The following is a 17814-nucleotide window of genomic DNA, read 5'->3' as shown; positions in this document are numbered from 1 at the left end:
TGTCTCTTTGCAGTTGTTTTGTGTCTCTTTGTAGTTGTTTTGTGTCTTTTAGTAGTTGTTTTTGTCTCTTTGTTTTTTTCTGATAAAATGAATAAGATGGGGTAAATAGGACAAAAAGGTTCAGTACATCTTTCACTCAGAGCTGTTATGTTCAAAGCTTCATGACAGAACAAACATGTAAAGAGAAACACTAACAAACGCACCTCAACACACGAGGAAAGAGAGTGTTTCTCTGCGTTTCCTCTTTGCATTGTTTTGTCAGGCAGAAGTGGACCAGATGAAGGTCCAGCTTGTTCTCGATGAGACATCGAGGCTCGTTTTAGACCTGAACCGGTCCGTCTGCATTCACGACAGCATTCCAGGTGCTGAGCTGCGTTTCAGAGCCCTGCCCACTAATGCCATCCACAAACATGTGCTCTCACTGCATGTCAGGGTGCTAACGAATTACGTATCGATGCCACTTTAAAAACAATTATTCAAAGTATGTGACGTCAGCCAATCTAAATGTGAGACAGCAGCAAAGCAAGGTGACTTCTCTGACTCGATCAACCCCAAAACATTCAATTATACTTCCATAAAAGTTTCATATTTATATCATATTTTCCAGAAAAAACATTTTTGACTATAAGTTATTCTTATCTAATGGTTGTGCCTTTAATGGACAAACAATTAGGGAAGAAACTAACAATTATTTCCATCATAGATTCCTTTTCAGGATATTTTATAGTTTGATTTATTTGGTCTGTAAAATGTGACGAATGCCAAACACAATTCCCTGAAACCAAATATTTATAAAACTGTTTGTTTTCACCAACAGTCCAAAACCCAAAGAGTTTACTGTGTATACTGTATCATCATATTGTCTCAGCACTAAATAAGATACTTTTTACCTAAAAAGGCGAGTAAAGAATAAAAAAGCAGCCGAGGATCAAGTGGTCGAAGCACTTTTCCTGAAGTCTGACACCCAACTGAGGGGGGATCCTCATGCCCCCCCAACACCTCCAGACTCACCTGAACAGGTGACCCCATGTTGGAAGATGTAGTGGCAGCACACGTCACACCAGGTGTCCTCGCCTCCGGGCAGGAAGGTGTGTCCCTCCCCGGACTCCCGTCTCACCCTGGGGTCCTTCTCTCCGGGGGTGAAGATGGTCCTCACATCGGGCGGTCTGAACCCTCTTTTCTTGGCCCTCGGTGGCCCCGCACCGTGACCGTCCATCCCGTTTCTCCCCTCGTGGCTCGGTGAACTCACCGGTGGTTTCACCTCCCCGTGCGCTCTCTCGCTCCAAGCCGCCTCCAGGCTCTCCAGAGAGGCCGGCGGAGGAGTCAAGTGCGGCCGGACAGCCTTTACTATCGCCGGGCCCTTGCCGGCCTTGGAGATCCGCAGCTTGGCACCGGGCTGCGACCAAGCGGTCTCCGGTGCCTCGTCCATCGTACCCGGGGATCTGTTGACATCAACAGTCTGCACGGTTATCGGAGACTCATCCGTGACCGAGGAGCGCATGGGGACATATTTCCGACCCTGGTGCACGACGTTGAACATCATGTAGCCTACACTCCTCAAACTCCTCCGCTGCGCTTACAGAGTCGGGTGAGGTGCATTGAAAGAGTGACCAACAGGTGAGGCGTCATTGATGAGCAGTGTGTCCTCCTCGCGCTGGTGTTTGTCGGTAGAGCAGGTTTGAGGCACTCCGAGGTGCGCAGGGGAACGGGTTGGATCTCATTTCATTTGGAGACACCAATCAGCAGCAGCGTCACGTTGGACCGTTCAGAAAAATACGAATTTAGAAATCATTTGCAACTCGATTACAATAAGTCAGTGAATTAAAGAGACGGTTCTTTAATTCGGAGTAAATTGCAACAAAATCATCTAAACTGAGATTTATAAAGCAAACTGCTGTTAGGGATTTCATTTATATGCCGAATTATTCAAATAATTAATAATATAAGAACTTGTCGCCTGGTGAAGCATTGAGAGAGTAATTAGAAAACTAAAAAGTAGAAAAATTAAATAAATTATAAAACATTTGAATAGGGTTCAGGACTGCTCTGTCAGTACGATACAGTTCTTCGTTTGACCACAAGACGGGGCTGTTTTCACTTAAAGAGATGTGTACATTATGACATTTTATACATGCACCGGTCACAGAAAGGTCATTTTAACAATTCAGTAATTCAATAATTCAATTCAGTTAATAGATTTAGTTCATACATGGCCAAGATTTACCTTTCAAGACTTGTACTTAAATATATATTAACATTTCTTGTGACATGAAGACATTAAAACATTGCGATAAAATGTCCTAAATTTTAATATCAACTATCAATTAAACCGCTTATATTTCCAAAGTATATTTCTTTCTGCTGAATCAATAAACTTTTTAATAAACAGATTTAAAAAAAAAAAAAAAAAAAAAAAAAAAACAACACGTGGTAAGAACCACTTGGTGTGAAGATTTTATTCCAAAGAGTCCAGTTTATTTTTTTTCATTTACACATTTGTAGCAAAATTTACACACACACACACACACACACACACACACACACACACACACACACTTTCATAAACTCTGAAAGCAAACATTTAAATTAATTTTCATGAAAAAGTGCAAATGCTAAAAAAAAACAAAAAAAACATTGTTTTTATCCACCAAATTCCAGCACAAACAATGCCGATTTAAAATTACGATAGCTATCCTATATTTCCCTGAAACACGATTATTATGTTTTCTTTAAATCAAGTCATATATAATGATCAATATATATATATAATATCAATGACACAGAAACAGTTTTGTCTTTGGCTCAGAGTCTTAAGAGGAAATGGCACAAAACAGACCTGAACACTATTATTCATGATGCATGCGAGGGTGCAGGTGTGTTGCTGCTCGTCAGCAGTTCACGGGCGTGTAAACTGAAACGGTGGCAGAAAAGTAAAATGCATCTCGAGTCTTTGAAGGAACTCAAACGACTTCCTGCTCACTCGTCGTCCTCATCGTCACTGTAGAAGGCTTTCGCCTGTCAGAGAGGGACATGTGATGATTAAAAAAAGGCTTATGGGTGAACTGAAGTGTTCAGGAAGATATTAAAGGTGTGTTGTTAACGTACGTATCCGCCCTGCTGCTGAACCCAGGGGGAGTAATAATGCTGCAGGTATCTGGCTCCGTGGTCCAGCAGTCGGTTCCTGGGCAGCGACATCACCTCCGACAGACGACTGGTGACCTGCAGACAAACATGTTAGTCAATACCCCCCAAAAAAACCTGTTTTACTTTGGTTGTATTTATTAATAAGACCATAAAGGTTGCTCTCACCTCACAGGCGACGGCGATCTGGGTTTCGGGCGATGCTTTGGGCCCCGGAGAGTCTGGGTGGAGGCTCTTGAGGCCCATCCTCAAGAGAAGAGTCGACATCAGCAGCTTAAAGAAACCGTAGTCCCGGAAAAGCTCCGTGGCGATAGCGGCGTCTTTCAGCTCCTGGTGAGGACCACAAACGGTTTCTTCATGTTTAGAGTCTTTTCATTGGTGGATAAAACATCCGTCACCATTTCACACACTAAGATGTTATGTTATTAAATGTTTATGAGCTATTTGTGAACTCTAGACCTTCCAGATACGGTGGACGACGGGCACAAAAACAACAATATGACGGCAGACAAACATGAACGACTTCCAAACCTTTACCGTGAAAGAGTTCCCTACGAATCCTCCAGAAAGGTAGAATTATATTAACTATATTCAGAGTGAAACGTCGTTTCTTACCTTCTCGTTGAGCCGGTCTCCAGCGTCTCTCAGCAGCAGGCCGATCATTTTCTCCACATTCTCATCTTCAACAGGAAGAAAACAACGAGGATCAACGGTTTGAAGGAGCATGAAACACAAAACCAACAGACAGTTTCATATTTCCTGATGCTCAAACATCACCTACATTTTGTTTAGTGGCACGTTTAAGGAAAGAAGTTAACACAGTGGTGATGAAAGTATTGCAATATTTATATACAATTGCAGTATCTGTGCTGCTTAAAGCTCGGCAGCTCTGGAGACATGTTTGCGGATGAAGTCTTCACTAAAAGGAGCTTCGTGTTTATTCTAAGAGGAAACCAAAGCTCACCTTCTGGCGAGTCGGGCTCTATTTCTGGAGGAAGGAACTGGATTTCATCAGCGATCTTCGTCAGTTTATTTGCCGCCTCTGTCAACTCATCCTTCTCTACTTCAGAAGAAAGAAATAATACAAACACATGAACAAAACGGTTTAGAGAAAGAAAGCACAGCAACAAGTCCCAGCCTGTATCCCAAGAATAAAAACTTGTGGCTGCATGTTTTAAAACATTTAAAGTACAAAAACACAAGGTGACGTAGACGAGGAGGTGATGAAGAATGTGTCGTCTGTTTCGGTAGATTATAACAGATTTAAATGTATTTGGGCTGCAACTGACAATTATTTCCATTATCGATGTAATCTGGTGATAATTGTCTCACTTAATCTTATTTATAATGTAATTTAGATGCCTGCTGTTCGCTCGATAAAGTAACTTTATAACATCTTTTAATTTGACTGGTTTATGCATAAAAAGAGCTACAAATCCATCATTTAAACATCCCAAATATCATTGATTAAATATGAGCCAGAGCTCTGGACTTTATAGTGACTTTCAGGCATTAAAGACGTCATTTTATATCATTTTACAGACAAAACGATGGTTCCAATAATCGATAATATAAGTCATGATCCTCACCACACACAGGACTACTTCTGTCGTCATTGTTAGGCAGTTTCTCATTACTTTTTCTCTGTTCTTTGTCTTCCCTCTGAGGTTTGATACAGCTGAAAATGCTTCGTCTCCATCGCTTCATACTCCTCTTCTTCTTCTTCTTCTTCTCCTCCGTCTTGTCCAGCGTCTGAGGTGAGGACGACTCGTTTGCGTCGAGGCCACTGGATAACACCAAGACGTCCTGTGAAGGAGACTCCTTCTGAGGAGACTCCCTCCGAGGTCGTCTCCTCTTGTCGTAGGCCATGAGGAGCCTGAGCTCCACCGTGTCCTCCATGCTGTCGGAGTCTGAGGTAGGTTTAAGGTCTGTGGTGCCATCCAGGCTGGAGAAGGGGTTGTGGATTTCCACGTGTCCGTTCGCCATGTTGGTTTACTGTTGATTAAAAATGGAAAAAAAAAATCCTTCAAATATAAGATTAAACTCAAAATGAGATTTCGAGCTAAACGAGTGTTCATCATAAACGTGTTCTTCTATCAGTTGCTGCTTCTTTAAATTGTATTATTCTGCATTATAGACATTATAAAATGTAAGATAACAGTGAATAATGCCACGAGGTGACATCTTTAAAATGCATTATTGATCATGATGAACTATCAAAAGCTCATAAATATTAATGTCAGCAAATCCTCCCATTTAAGAAATCTGGAACAAGTGAAAGTTTATATTTTTAAGCCGGAAAAATGACTTAAACAAATACTCAATTAGTTAAAGTTACCACATAATGTCTGTATTCTACACACTCCAAGAGCTGTGTAATACACATTTGTTCATACTCTATAGTAGTGTAGTATAACTCTTATTATTCATATAATATTAGTCATTTTAATCTGTATTTTAAGTCATTTGACTTACCATTGACCTACATGCCACTGTTTTACCGCCCCCTCGTGGTGGTTAGTGGACATTACACTCATGAAACTTTCCAAAGTCATGTCGAGGCATGCACTCGTTTATTAACTTATTAATAAATAGTTTTTACTTAAACACACAACTAACACACAGTCAGTAACTTAAACAATACGTTTATTAACTGTCACACGGCATGTTTGATTAATAAAAGACACTTTTAACAGATGTTAAGACGTTAAAAGTTTGTTACAACTGTATCGAGTCAACGAATGCGGAAGTAAACTTTAATAATGAAGGAATAATATTTGAAAAGCATAAAAATATATGAGTACTTACGGTCCAATCGAGTAAAAAGAGGCACAAATATGCTCCAAGTGACACCTTGCTCCTCCACCAGCTACAGGTTATTACTCCTCCTTCCACTTTTAAAGACTTAAGCGGTCCCTCCCGCGACGTCTTACGTAATGACGTCAGAGAACTGTCATGTGACAGAAAGCTACTCTATGTGCTCGTCCTCACAACTTTAGGTGAGTTTTTCTACTGAAAATCAGTAAATAGATTAATTTAAAACAAACAAAATATAATATACTTATATTTTAAAATATATAAATATATTATATTTTGCTATCAAGTGTTGTTTCTAACCAAACACAAAAGTGAAACTGACAGTGAAACAGCAAATAAAAAAAGTGTTTCAACTTTATTTATAATAAAATGATAAGATTCCTCAAATGTTAATGTATATATACATACATACACACATTTATTTATTTTTTATTCTTCCCTTAAACATTTTTAAAAGTCCACAAAATTCATCCCAAAGTAAAAAGGTGGTTTTGTTTTTGTGACAGAAACTTCTAGAACCTCTTTGTGTTGGTTAACAGTTGTTTTGAATGGTGCATCAGTGGTATAATAACCTTCTTTAACATCAAAATACTTTCACTTTGGCAGTAGTGTTTTGACAAGAGGAAAAGAGGAACTGTTACATACAAACTAAAATAACAAAGAGGAAGTTTACATTCATTTAAATAAACTACATGTTGTGAATCTACAACTTCGTCGATGTCTGAAATCCTCACAAACGTGTGAAAACTTAACCGGCACTTGTTGACGATGAAGAGGACAACTTATAATTCTTCCTCTTTCCAAGAAGTGATCTGTTTCTATATACTCACTGACTGCTGCGACAGCTGACTCATGAACAAATAAAAACAACCTGAGCCAGCAGCAGCAGTTTAACATGACTCATCAGTCGTCATCAGTCGTCTTAAAGATGACTCATCAGTCACGTTAAAGATGACTTTGGCCATAACAAAATAAGATCTTAAGTGTGAGTTTAATATTTTTGGTTTGGTCATTAAAATGTATATTTATTTTTGATTTATTTATTTTGGTTCCCACATAATATTAGTAAAACAAAAACATATTTCTCCCTCATGAATTTTCTACTTTGTCAGACTTTTTCTTCTCTTTTCTCATGTGAATTACTGAATAATTTTATTTCCTCAGGCAGCAGAATGTCATTTAAATAAAACAGGACAATAGTTTAAACTGGTGTTAAAAGGCTGCAAGACGTTGCATTTTTTTAAGGGGTCACAGGTAGAAAAGGTTGGGAACTACGGATCTAGAAAACACTACGGGAGCTCATTTTAAACAGTAAAAATAAGATAAAAAGATGAAAAGTAATGATGAGAAAATAGCATTTTAGTTTACTAGGTCAAAGTTATGAAACAAAAAGTCAAAGTTAAGAAAGTAAAAGTGAAAGTTAGGAGACAAACTATGAGCCAAAATTATAAGATGAAAAGTCCAAATGTATGTTTTTATCATGACTAAATTTGTATCCATATATTTTTGGGGCATAAACCCAGTAAACTGGTGTTATAATCTAAATACTGAAATAAATCAGCTGATTAGTTATAGACTTATTATATTTGCAGAAGTATTAAGAGTTTCCAGCCTGTTAAACAGTTGATAAAGTCTGACACTTGAAGCCATAGATAGTTTTTAAAGAATTAACTTTAATCTACATTTTCTTAAAGCCAACTGGGACAAGAACTCCTTGAAGTGCTCAGAAGAAGAAGAACCAGCAGGAGATCATTTGATCCTTGTCCTCTTTTTACCATTTCAGGGAATTCCCATCTGATACGCGCTGAGCTTGTGTTTGACTTAACGGCCGCCTGAGAAATCCGTCAGAGTCGCGTCACATTCAGGAAGTTATTGAACACAGTTAACGTTCATTTCCTGTTTCAGTATACAAACACAGCAGGATACAGTGAACACTTGTTTCAGTATGCCGGTGAATGACGGTTTTATAATCAGGTTTGAGTTCACAACAACGTGCAGTGAAACATTTAATGTGTGGAGGAAGATATAAAGATGTAAAAGAGATTAAATCTTTTTATTACTGGCAGTAGAGTCTCGTGTTTGACCTCTTGACCCTGTATTAACAATGATTCACTGATATGAATAATATAATAATATAAAACCTCTTGATTTGTAATCTGTTCTGATGTTTAAGGCATCTTTTTTTAAACCTAAAAGTAATCCTTTAAAAACAAGAAAATCATGGATATTTAGAAGTTTTTGTTCGAGGTTTTTAGTTTATACTCTACTTCTTTATTTTACCTGAATTATTTCTATGGCACAGTGTTTTCATGACTCAAAGAGAAGAGTCTAATCCATCAATATTACTTTTAATTTAAGTCAGTGAAGGTTTAATGAAATACCTTAACTCCACCCGTCTGGTGCTAAGAGTGGAGTAAAACAAACAAAGTAATTCACAGGTCTGATATGAATCCAGCAGATTTAAATCTATTTAATTAAAGACCGTTAGAGGTGTTAGTTGACTCATCGCTTTGTATTTTTAGATATATTCATAGTCTGTTCTTGTCTCAATGATAACATATGTTTGTTAGTGTTTGCTAAACAAATAAATAATACATAATATTAAAAAAGAGATGTCTAGTGGAGCGTTTAATGTTTTTGTCATGATTAATATCTTGTTTCCTTGCATAAGTATTTTGGATAATTTTAGCCGTGCAAAAATTTAAATATCTTAACAACTATTTGATGAATTGACATGAATTTTTGCACAGACATTCATGGTCCCCAGAGGATGAATCCTACTGATTTTGGGGATCCTCTGACTTTTCCTCTAGCGCCACCAAGAGGCTGAAGTTAGGCTAACATGCTAAACAAAAACGTTTTAGCATCAGCATGCTAGCGTTAGCATTTAGCTCAAAGTGTAGCCTAGCACGGTTGTAGAGCCTGATACCTTGTTCATATATTTGAGATCATTTTGATATACTTTATATATTGTATGTATTATTGTTGTGGTTGTGAGTCAGTGTTCAGATATGATGAATTAAGAACATTGTTAACTACACTACGAGGCATCTTTGCATCTGGATGTTTAAATTGAAAAGTGACTTCATCATGTTGGCAGTTGATTCCCAGTTTAAATAAACGTTTTTGGCTGAAGAGGAAACACAGTTAAGCAAAATGTCCACAACACGAAATAATGTCAGAGGCAAAACTACAGCATCACATCTTCTTTTAACAAATTAATAAAATAAAACAACAAACTTCAAGTAATCCCATCATCATCATCATCATCATCGTCATCAGAAAAATAAGAAATACAAAAGCAAAAGATAACCACATGTCCAACCAAAGAGGAAACTCAGGTAGAAATAAAACTATCATAATTAAATAGTTTAAAACAACAATAATGCCATTTTTTATGCCATATTACCAGAAAATAATCCCAAGAAAGAGGTAAGAGAATGCCATGCATAAACAAACGCTGATGAGAGACGTAATCTAATACAGAGTTTCTACTCCATGGAGTGATAAGAGGCGTGTGAGCGGGCCGAGCTTATAGTGGCTTCATAGAAAGGTCGTCTCCATTCACAGAGAGTTCAGTTTGAGGATTTCATTTAATCGTCTCCAGACACTCAGAGGAAGCTCTCGGTGTTGGAGAGACAGCGGCAGCCATCGTAGAAGCAAACAATCGTGAAAAGACAAAGAAAATCGTATCTGAGAGGCTTGAAAGCGTGGATTTAGTCGAGGGAATTTACTCAGAAGTGAAGCAGAACATCTCAGATATATTAAAGTAAAACTGTGTGACGGCTATATTTTTAAATAAAACTTCCCATGTGTTGGTTTCAATGGTAAAGAGAAAATAAACTGTCAGCAATGACTCATGAAAACAAGTCTGAGCAACACCGAGTTTCAGTAGCAGTTAAAAAAAACGGGATTTCCAAAAGTTTAAAAGCCGTCAGACTTCCACGATGGCTACGGAGTCTTTAAAATAATTCAAAGCAGTTCTTACTTTATATATCAATTTAGCTTACAACAGGTTATATCAAAAGAGACCTCGCAGGGTTGTTTTTTAAAAGATCGATCCATGTACATGCACACAAAGTAACATAAGAAATAAAAGAACAGGACAATCATGTAACCGACCAGCACTGAAGTAAAAATGCACATTCAATACTCCTCGGTGCTAAAAGGTAATGTTCAAAACATTAATGTAATGTAAACGATTAATATAGAAATGCAAAAGACGTCATCGATTCATATTGCATTGAATATGGCTCAGATTTTTATCTTCTTCTTGGATAAATGCTGCACACACACGCACACACACACATACACTATTACAGCAACACACAGTCTGTGGTCACGTACATGCTGCACAGAGAGAAGACTGTTTGTGTTGCAGCTGTACTGATTCTCTTTTCAGGTTTGATATGGAATGAAGAATCCTATCACACACACACACACACACACACACACACACACACACACACACACTCACAAGCTGCATGTGAAAAGCCTTGTCGGGTCAGGAGTACCAGATACACACTATGAAAAGTTAAAATATGTTCGTGTGACGTCAGCTGGAGTTAGTGATTATGCTTTAAACGAGTCTGGTCTGTCCTCCATAGTCAACTGGCTGCATTACGGCTGAACTATCCTCCACACTGGGCTGATACTGGCTTCATAGATTTCTTTATAACCATATCTGACAACGAAATGCTGTTAAAGGTAAATGAGAGAACGTTCTTCCTGGTTTACCTCCAACACTGGAATAAACCAGAGGTTCCCAACACTCTTATTTATCTTGTGATACCTTAAAACATATCAAATCTATTTTATTTTGTTGTTTCTGGTATTTTTATGAGAAACTTGTAGCACTGGTTTTAAACGTTAAGACAAAAAGATTTCTTCCTTCTTTCTTTCTGTACTTTAGATAATGTCGGACCTTCATAACGTTATCAAAGCCCTCCGTTGACCCAGTGACGCTGAATGAAACATTAATTTGGTATGAAAGCAGAGATTCATGTGAAAACAAACCGCTGTGATTCTGGGAGCAGATGTGACACTACATCCATGTAATGTCTTTGGCACACAGGTTTTATGGGGTGAACGTAATACAAAACTTAAGTATTTAGGTCAAACGTTTTTCTAAATGCTTATCAACACACTCTCTTTCTTAAAATATGAATTGTGACCAAAAACAAACGTGTTTTCACGAGTTCGGCTCTCCTAAACGACACGTGAACTCACGACGGCTGCTCAAAGTGCACTTGCATCCTCAATCAATCAGCACAACCAATAAATAGAATATGAATAAATAAATACAAATAAATAGTTGACCATTAAAATCTCCAGCTGCTGTGAGCTGAAGCAGTTCACTGCTCTGGTTTGTCTCGTGTCTCCGTCTGCAGAGAGTCCGTTATTTGTTTTTATTTACACTTACACACTCTCCACTAAGAGTGTGTGTGTGTGTGTGTGTGTGAGTCCAGAGAGGCAGAGTGTGTGTGTGTGTGTGTGTGTGTGTGTGTGTGTGCGCCTCAGACAGCCGTCTCCAGGTCCTCGCGGGTGGTAGATTGTTGTTGGGCGTTCAGGAAGGCGGCGAGCTCCGAGTCTCCCTCCGCTTGGTCCGCGGGTGTCTTCCCCTGGTGGACACACACACGGTCACTACGGTGAAAAAACAAAAAGGAGCGCAGAGCTGCAGCTAACAGGTTGTCATATTGAAATTATAATAATAATAATAATAACATATTACCATGTTGCCCATGCATCAAAACTAAAAAAGTACACTAATATTAATAGTCTGTCCATCTGTCTGTCTGTGTCTCTCTGTCTGTCTGTCTCTCTCTCTGTCCATCTGTCTGTTTGTGTCTTTCTCTCTCTCTCTCTCTCTCTCTCTCTCTCTCTCTCTCTCTCTCTCTCTCTCTCTCTCTCTCTCTCTCTCTCTGTCTCTCTCTCTGTCTGTCTGTCTCTCTCTCTCTGTCTGTCTGTCTCTCTCTGTCTGTCTGTCTCTCTCTCTCTGTCTGTCTCTCTCTCTCTGTCTGTCTCTCTCTCTCTCCGTCTGTCTCTCTCTCTCTCCGTCTGTCTCTCTCTCTCTCCGTCTGTCTGTCTGTGTCTCTCTGTCTGTCTGTGTCTCTCTGTCTGTCTCTCTGTCTGTCTCTCGCTGTTGAATCCCGAACAAACAAACAAACCAACGTTGTGTGAGACGGTCAGGACATCCTCAACTCTGGACCCGGAGAGACACACCCTGGAGGCCTCTGTAGATCATTTACAAGTCATGCTGATCCTCTTGATGTGACTCAGCAGCAGTATTTACATGTAGTGTCTCTACAGTGTGTGTGTGCCTGTGTGTGTGTGTGTGTGACTGTGTGTTTACCTGAAAGTTGACTTTTTCGAGCGACGCCCCGGCCTCCACCAGCAACCGACACACGGCATGCTGCTTCTCTGAGGCTGCTTTGTGCAAGGCAGTGTCCCCTCTACACACACACACACACACACACACACACACACACACACACACACACACACAGACGTCTTAGCGATCAGATAAGCTGTAAGTACGTGCAAATTGTTGGTTGTCATTTACAGATAAAGATTACCGGTAAACTGAGCACACTGACATAAAACAGAAAGCATAAAAGAAGACACACAGCAGATAAAAGAAGAGTTCTCACGCTATCGAGGCAGCTGACTTTCAACAATAACCTGATAACAAATACAAATAAAAAACATACACACAGACTCAGTTAAAGTCGTCAACATACTTCTCTCTGTCGGTCAAATCCAGAAGCACCTTAGAGCCTGAAGATGGAAAAACATAATCAGAAAGACACAATGATTATGTAAGAAAACACACATTTACTCTTTGAATTAGTACTTTAAAGGAGTTTAACAGCGTCAAACTCATGATAGACGGCTAAATAAAAGTGTTACACTCATTCTTCTTGCTCGTCAAAAGCTGGCGCCTACATTACCCACAATGCAACTCCATGGCTGACACCTTTGGGTATGCTACGCTCGTGGCGGCTAACGTTACCTGGAGCCTGCAGCAGAGATGAGCAGCGAGTTACGCTTCTTTCTGACTCCACACCACCAGATTTATTTAACACCTTGAGTGACACCCTTTAAGATCATCTAACACACACATTTACCTCCATGCACTTCATACACGCGCTCACCCTGTTGCAGTATGAAGCTGATCAGGTCCGTGTGTCCGTTCTGGGCGGATATATGTAACGCTGAACAACCTCTGGAGTCTCTAACCAGCAAGCTGACGCCTCGACGCACACACTCCGACAGCTGGAGACAGAGGGAAGAAGCAGATTAGCTTCTTATTCTCATTTGTAGCTTCAACATGGTATAAAACATATCTTTGTGTCGTTTATCTTTATCTGTGATTTATGTCTTTATGGCCATAGTTTGGTTTACAGAGAGTAAACACACATAATATCTTTTAAAGTATATTCAGCGTTCTCTTCAGCAGCACAGAACGGTCTCTTAAGAGTCGAGAGATTCAATGGAGTGGCTTTATGCTGAATCATTATGGATGTTCTTATCAGCTGGTGAAACCTGGAGAGATTAAACTAAACGGAGTCTTAATAAATCTCAGTGCAGCAAACCGGTTAAACTTGCTTTAACGACGCGCTCCTCTACAGTCAGTGTGTGATTGCACTTTACCATAGACAGGTCTCCTGTACCGGCAGCCGTCAGCAGAGCTGTAAACACACAAACAGACATCGAGCGAGATCAACGCTACAGAAATCTTCCTCTTTTTCTAAACATATCCGCCTCCGCGTGGAGTAACGATGACTAACGATGAATCATGTTCAGGGATTTTTTTCCTGCTTTAAGATGTTGAGGATGTTCTCAAAGTGAGGCATTGATTAAGAAAAAAGGGAAGCGAGAAAAAAACAATAAACAAGTTCTTCTTTTCTCCTGCAGGCTCTTTCTGCTGGGACTCTTTGAGCTTTCAGTTTCACCGTCTTTTGTCCATTCAGGTGAAGCCTGAGCTAATTTCCTCACAGCGGAACATTTTCATTGTCTCTGGCACATCTAAAAATACCTAATGACAAAAATGAGCTCAGAGTAACTAGAAAACCTGCCTGGACTTGAATTAGACGCACCAAAACACGTGTTTCATCTAACATTACTCAATACCACCGCACCCGTAACTGTGGTTTCCAAAAATACTGAGTCACCTTTTGCAATTATTTTGTATCTGTAACCCTTTTACCGCTTTCTGGAACTGAATTCAAGAGAAATTTACCCCAAAAAACAATGAAACAAACATGACAGACATGTTTCTGACTGAATATGAAGCATCGGATGCGATGTTTTGATCTAAGAGTGAGTGGACTCTGTTTGTCGTTCGCTAAACTGAAAGTAGACAAAGATGTCGAGACAGGTTTGTTAAACTGGAGAGTCCCAGGAACTACAGTGACTTATTATTCAACAGAAAATATCCTCCAACTTTCCGTGAGAAAGTTTAAGGTGAACTTTAGAATCATCACAAGACTGAACGAGGGGATTTAAGAGACTCGCAGCTGTTTTGAAAAACATCTGTAAAGCCCTCAAGAGGGTGTTGAGATTCAGCAAGAGGAAAAATCTGTTCTTTAAGACGAAGCTGTTGCCTTCGACTCTTTATGTCTTGATGACAAACAAACACAGTGTGTGTGTGTGTGTGTGTGTGTGTGTGTGTGTGTTTTTTACCTTGTTCGTCGGGTGTCAAAGAAACACTGGAAATACAAATTACAGGAATTAAAATGTGATGGAGGTCTCACCCGGTTAAATAAAGGTTGAAAGAAATATAAAACAATACATCTGTTGTGTCTCCGCTGACGTACCCGGCGGCCGGCTCCACCACCAGATCAGGCATCGCTGTGGACGATCCCTGGTTCACCGTCGGTCCCTCGTGGTCCAGGATGAACACCTCGTCCTGACAGATCTCCGTCACAAAGTGGAGGTGCTCCTACAGACACACACACACATACGTACGCACATGCAGATAAAGATATATATACAAGCAGAAGCTCATGAATGCTGATGATAGCAGCTCCTTTAAGTCGTGTTTACCTGAGCCTTGTCGATGCGGTAGAAGCGGTCAGCTGACGTGGCTGCAGAGCACAAACATGCATGTCAACAGGAAGCTCTTCTTTAGGACTCTGAGGACTCTCGTCTGTCTGTCGAGTCACTTAACTTATTAAACCGGCTTTTAACGGACTCAGATCACCTGTCATTTTATCTCATTTATCAACTTACACTTTTACATAATTACTGTCTCTAATTTCCTTTGTAAACATGTTAAGAAAAGAGATTTACAAAGTTGTTATGATAATTGAGACACCAAAAACACCAAAATAAAATATATCATTTAAGTGACTATTCTAAAGGTTTTCCTCCACTGATGAAAGTTACAAACCTGGCGTCTATATGTTCGGATCTCTGGGAAGTGAGATGCAAAAACAGTAGAAAATCAATGTGTCCACTGCTTGCATACTTTAGCTGCTCCTCTCTGATTAAACGGTAAAAATGACTCTCCGAGGTTTGTTCCTATTAGTTTGTGTCACATGAACATCTGTGTTTCGGTCACTCACAATCCAAGAAGCTCCAGTTGGGAGAGAGTCTACTGGTGGAACTGGTCCTCGGGACGCCTCTGCTCTCGTCCTGAAGACAAAGAGATCAGACACTCGTGATCTTCATCATCACTTCACTGAACAATAAACTAAATGTACATTTACATGTATTTAAAGAAAGCAAAAGAGAGAAATCCAGACAGAGGAAAGGTATTAATAAGAACAATCAGTAACAAGACAGAGACAATGAGGCAGAGTATAGTGTAGTTTGAATTAAACTCACCACAGCTAATGAATATCATTATAATATTACTGTTCAGATGAACACAAAATACTTTACTCAACAAGGGTGTCAGTCTGTAAAACCTACATTTCCTACGTTGTATTCAGCGTTTGAGTTATATTTTCATTCTTTATGGAACTGCTAACACTGCTAAAAGTATCATAACTACGGCATAATCGTCCAAAATCCTTGAAACAGGTTGACACAAATTTTAAGTACTGGAAAAAAAGGCAGATTTAGAGATTTAAAATATGTAAGAAATTACTTCTAAATTGTTCAAAACTGATTAAAAAAAAAAACAACTTTTCCTGCAGAAAGACACCCAAAAGTGATATACCTGATAGTGCACCCTGTGGCCAGTAGATGGCGCCTGGTGTAAGTCCTAGCAAGCACAGCAGACAGGTTTCAAGGTTAACAAACAGCCAAAGCATTTACATCCAAAACGTCCACAGATGTTAGCCCAGTTAGCTTCCCACGAGAGACACACAAGCTCCGCATTCCCAGCGGTGTCGGATGCTCATCCGTCTATAAATAACGCTGCAAGCGTCATGAAATAATGATGAAGAGGAAGAAACAGAAGAAGATTGAGATGATCATGAGCGTTAACGATGAAGATAAAGGGGGGGGGGGGACCTGCCTCTTGTAATCTGTCGATGTAGAGTCTGCACGTCTCCAGGTCACAGTCGCCCCTCACCACCACGATGCCCACTGGGATGGCTGGAATGCACACTTTAGACATTTATGCATCGAAAAAGTAGGTTAAACCAGGATTAACTGCATTTTTTTTGGCTGCGTTCATTGACATTTAGTCTTTTTTTGTTTTCATTTTGTTGGCAAACTGTTGCTCATTTACACATCCAGCAGATGTGCGACAACGTCATTTATTCTGAGTTTATTTGTGTCAAATGTTCACTCTCTTTTAGCTCTGATTCAGGTCCCTGAGGGAAATGTCTGGCTCTTAAGCTGCTAAACGCTCCACTATGTCCACCAGCTGGTCTTAAAACTTTCAAGACTTTATTCTAATCGTCACATGCATGAAATTTGAGCTCTGCATTTAACCCCTCCTGAGCGTTTAGGAGCAGTAAGCTGCTGTGATGCTGCCGGGGACCAACCACTCCAAAGTCTCTACCTCCGTCCCTCTTTGATGAGAGTGAATCAACAGTAAAGCTGTGAGCTAGAAAACCAAAAAGAGCCTAAAGATGCTGAAATGCTCCGTAGAGTCATGCTAATCATTGCGAGTGACCACACACACACACACACACACACACACCCTTACAGATGTCTCGTAGCCGCTCCTTGTCGTACTGCAGTCGGTCGTACTCCTGCAGGCTGATCCGATTCACTCGAAGACGCAGACGATCTGGAACTGCGTGAGGACTGGAAAGACAACACACACACACACAATTCAGACAATGATAAGGACACACGTATGCGTGCACACACAGACACACACACACACACACACACACATCACAAACCAGATTTTGCACGATAATGACATTTAAATTCCGTCTTGTTTGGTTGAAGTTTTCTAACTGAGCTCCAGTTTTAAAGGTCGAACTGACGACTCTGTCATCCTCCTGCAGCACGACCCCGACGCTGTGTTTAAGTCAATGTTTGTGGGCAATGTTGCCTTCAGCGAGGACGGAGGTTGAATATTGACGTGGGTCAATACAAACAAACAAAACCACAGTGAGAAAACACACAAATCTACCCATCGACCCAGCCTCGTGAGCTCAACATCTTATCTGCAAATGAACAGAAAGGGCGTCAAATTAAAAGTACATTAACACTTTTGTTCTTCTCAGTCACAGCTGAAGCAAAATTAAGAAAACAGCTTTTCTTGGGGGGGTGTTGGGGGGGGTGGACATCAAGTGAGGGCCAAGGAGTGGTGCAGGAATAATAAGCTCAGGGAGAAGTTAAAGGTAAAGGGACTACAGCGGAAAACACCAAGACAAGAGGCAGACAAACATGTAGAAGTGAAGAGACTTTCAGCATGCGGCCATACTCTCTCTATGTCTGTCT

General features: G+C 40.0%; 2 protein-coding genes across 3 annotated transcripts in view; both read right to left on the bottom strand.

Annotated features, from left to right (window-relative positions):
• Positions 1-2576: 2576 nt before the first annotated feature.
• On the bottom strand, positions 2577-7748 carry LOC116389887 (uncharacterized). 2 transcript variants are annotated; one of them, XM_031858959.1, is made up of 7 exons: positions 5950-7748; positions 4731-5136; positions 4106-4204; positions 3757-3821; positions 3310-3471; positions 3106-3219; positions 2577-3015 (listed from the first exon to the last, which is right to left on the bottom strand). In XM_031858959.1, the coding sequence occupies exons 2-7, from the start codon at positions 5125-5127 to the stop codon at positions 2977-2979; spliced, it is 876 nt and encodes a 291-aa protein (XP_031714819.1). In that variant the 5' UTR covers positions 5128-5136; positions 5950-7748; the 3' UTR covers positions 2577-2976. The 2 variants fall into 2 exon arrangements, with proteins under 2 accessions (XP_031714819.1, XP_031714820.1); XM_031858960.1 differs by having other exon boundaries at positions 4106-4201.
• Positions 7749-9149: 1401 nt separating this feature from the next.
• Positions 9150-17814, bottom strand: part of dgki (diacylglycerol kinase, iota) — a 40986-nt gene continuing 32321 nt past the window's right edge. The window contains exons 16-27 of the mRNA XM_031859295.1: positions 17066-17166; positions 16427-16506; positions 16127-16171; positions 15528-15597; positions 15007-15047; positions 14778-14902; positions 14644-14669; positions 13612-13649; positions 13113-13233; positions 12699-12735; positions 12311-12410; positions 9150-11579 (exon numbers count right to left, since the gene is read on the bottom strand). Coding sequence (XP_031715155.1) covers positions 11475-11579; positions 12311-12410; positions 12699-12735; positions 13113-13233; positions 13612-13649; positions 14644-14669; positions 14778-14902; positions 15007-15047; positions 15528-15597; positions 16127-16171; positions 16427-16506; positions 17066-17166 — 889 coding nt within the window. The 3' untranslated portion in view covers positions 9150-11474. The remainder of the gene's footprint in view (positions 11580-12310; positions 12411-12698; positions 12736-13112; positions 13234-13611; positions 13650-14643; positions 14670-14777; positions 14903-15006; positions 15048-15527; positions 15598-16126; positions 16172-16426; positions 16507-17065; positions 17167-17814) is intronic.

The sequence above is a fragment of the Anarrhichthys ocellatus genome, unplaced genomic scaffold (assembly GCF_004355925.1).
Source record: "Anarrhichthys ocellatus isolate YVR2014 unplaced genomic scaffold, GSC_Weel_1.0 scaffold21, whole genome shotgun sequence".
NCBI classification, from domain to species: Eukaryota; Metazoa; Chordata; class Actinopteri; order Perciformes; family Anarhichadidae; genus Anarrhichthys; species Anarrhichthys ocellatus.
Note: the sequence above shows the minus strand (reverse complement) of the source record. Positions and strands in the feature narration are given on the sequence as shown.

What these genes read in the sequence shown, in the direction of transcription:
- LOC116389887 (XM_031858959.1), bottom strand. Translation starts at nt 5,127, where the DNA reads ATGGCGAACGGACACGTGGAAATCCACAACCCCTTCTCCAGCCTGGAT. An exon ending in CAGAAGTAGTCCTGTGTGTG is followed by an intron (nt 4,205 to 4,730) that starts GTGAGGATCATG and finishes TTTCTTCTGAAG; the next exon opens with TAGAGAAGGATGAGTTGACA. An exon ending in TTCAGCAGCAGGGCGGATAC is followed by an intron (nt 3,016 to 3,105) that starts GTACGTTAACAA and finishes CCTCTCTGACAG; the next exon opens with GCGAAAGCCTTCTACAGTGA.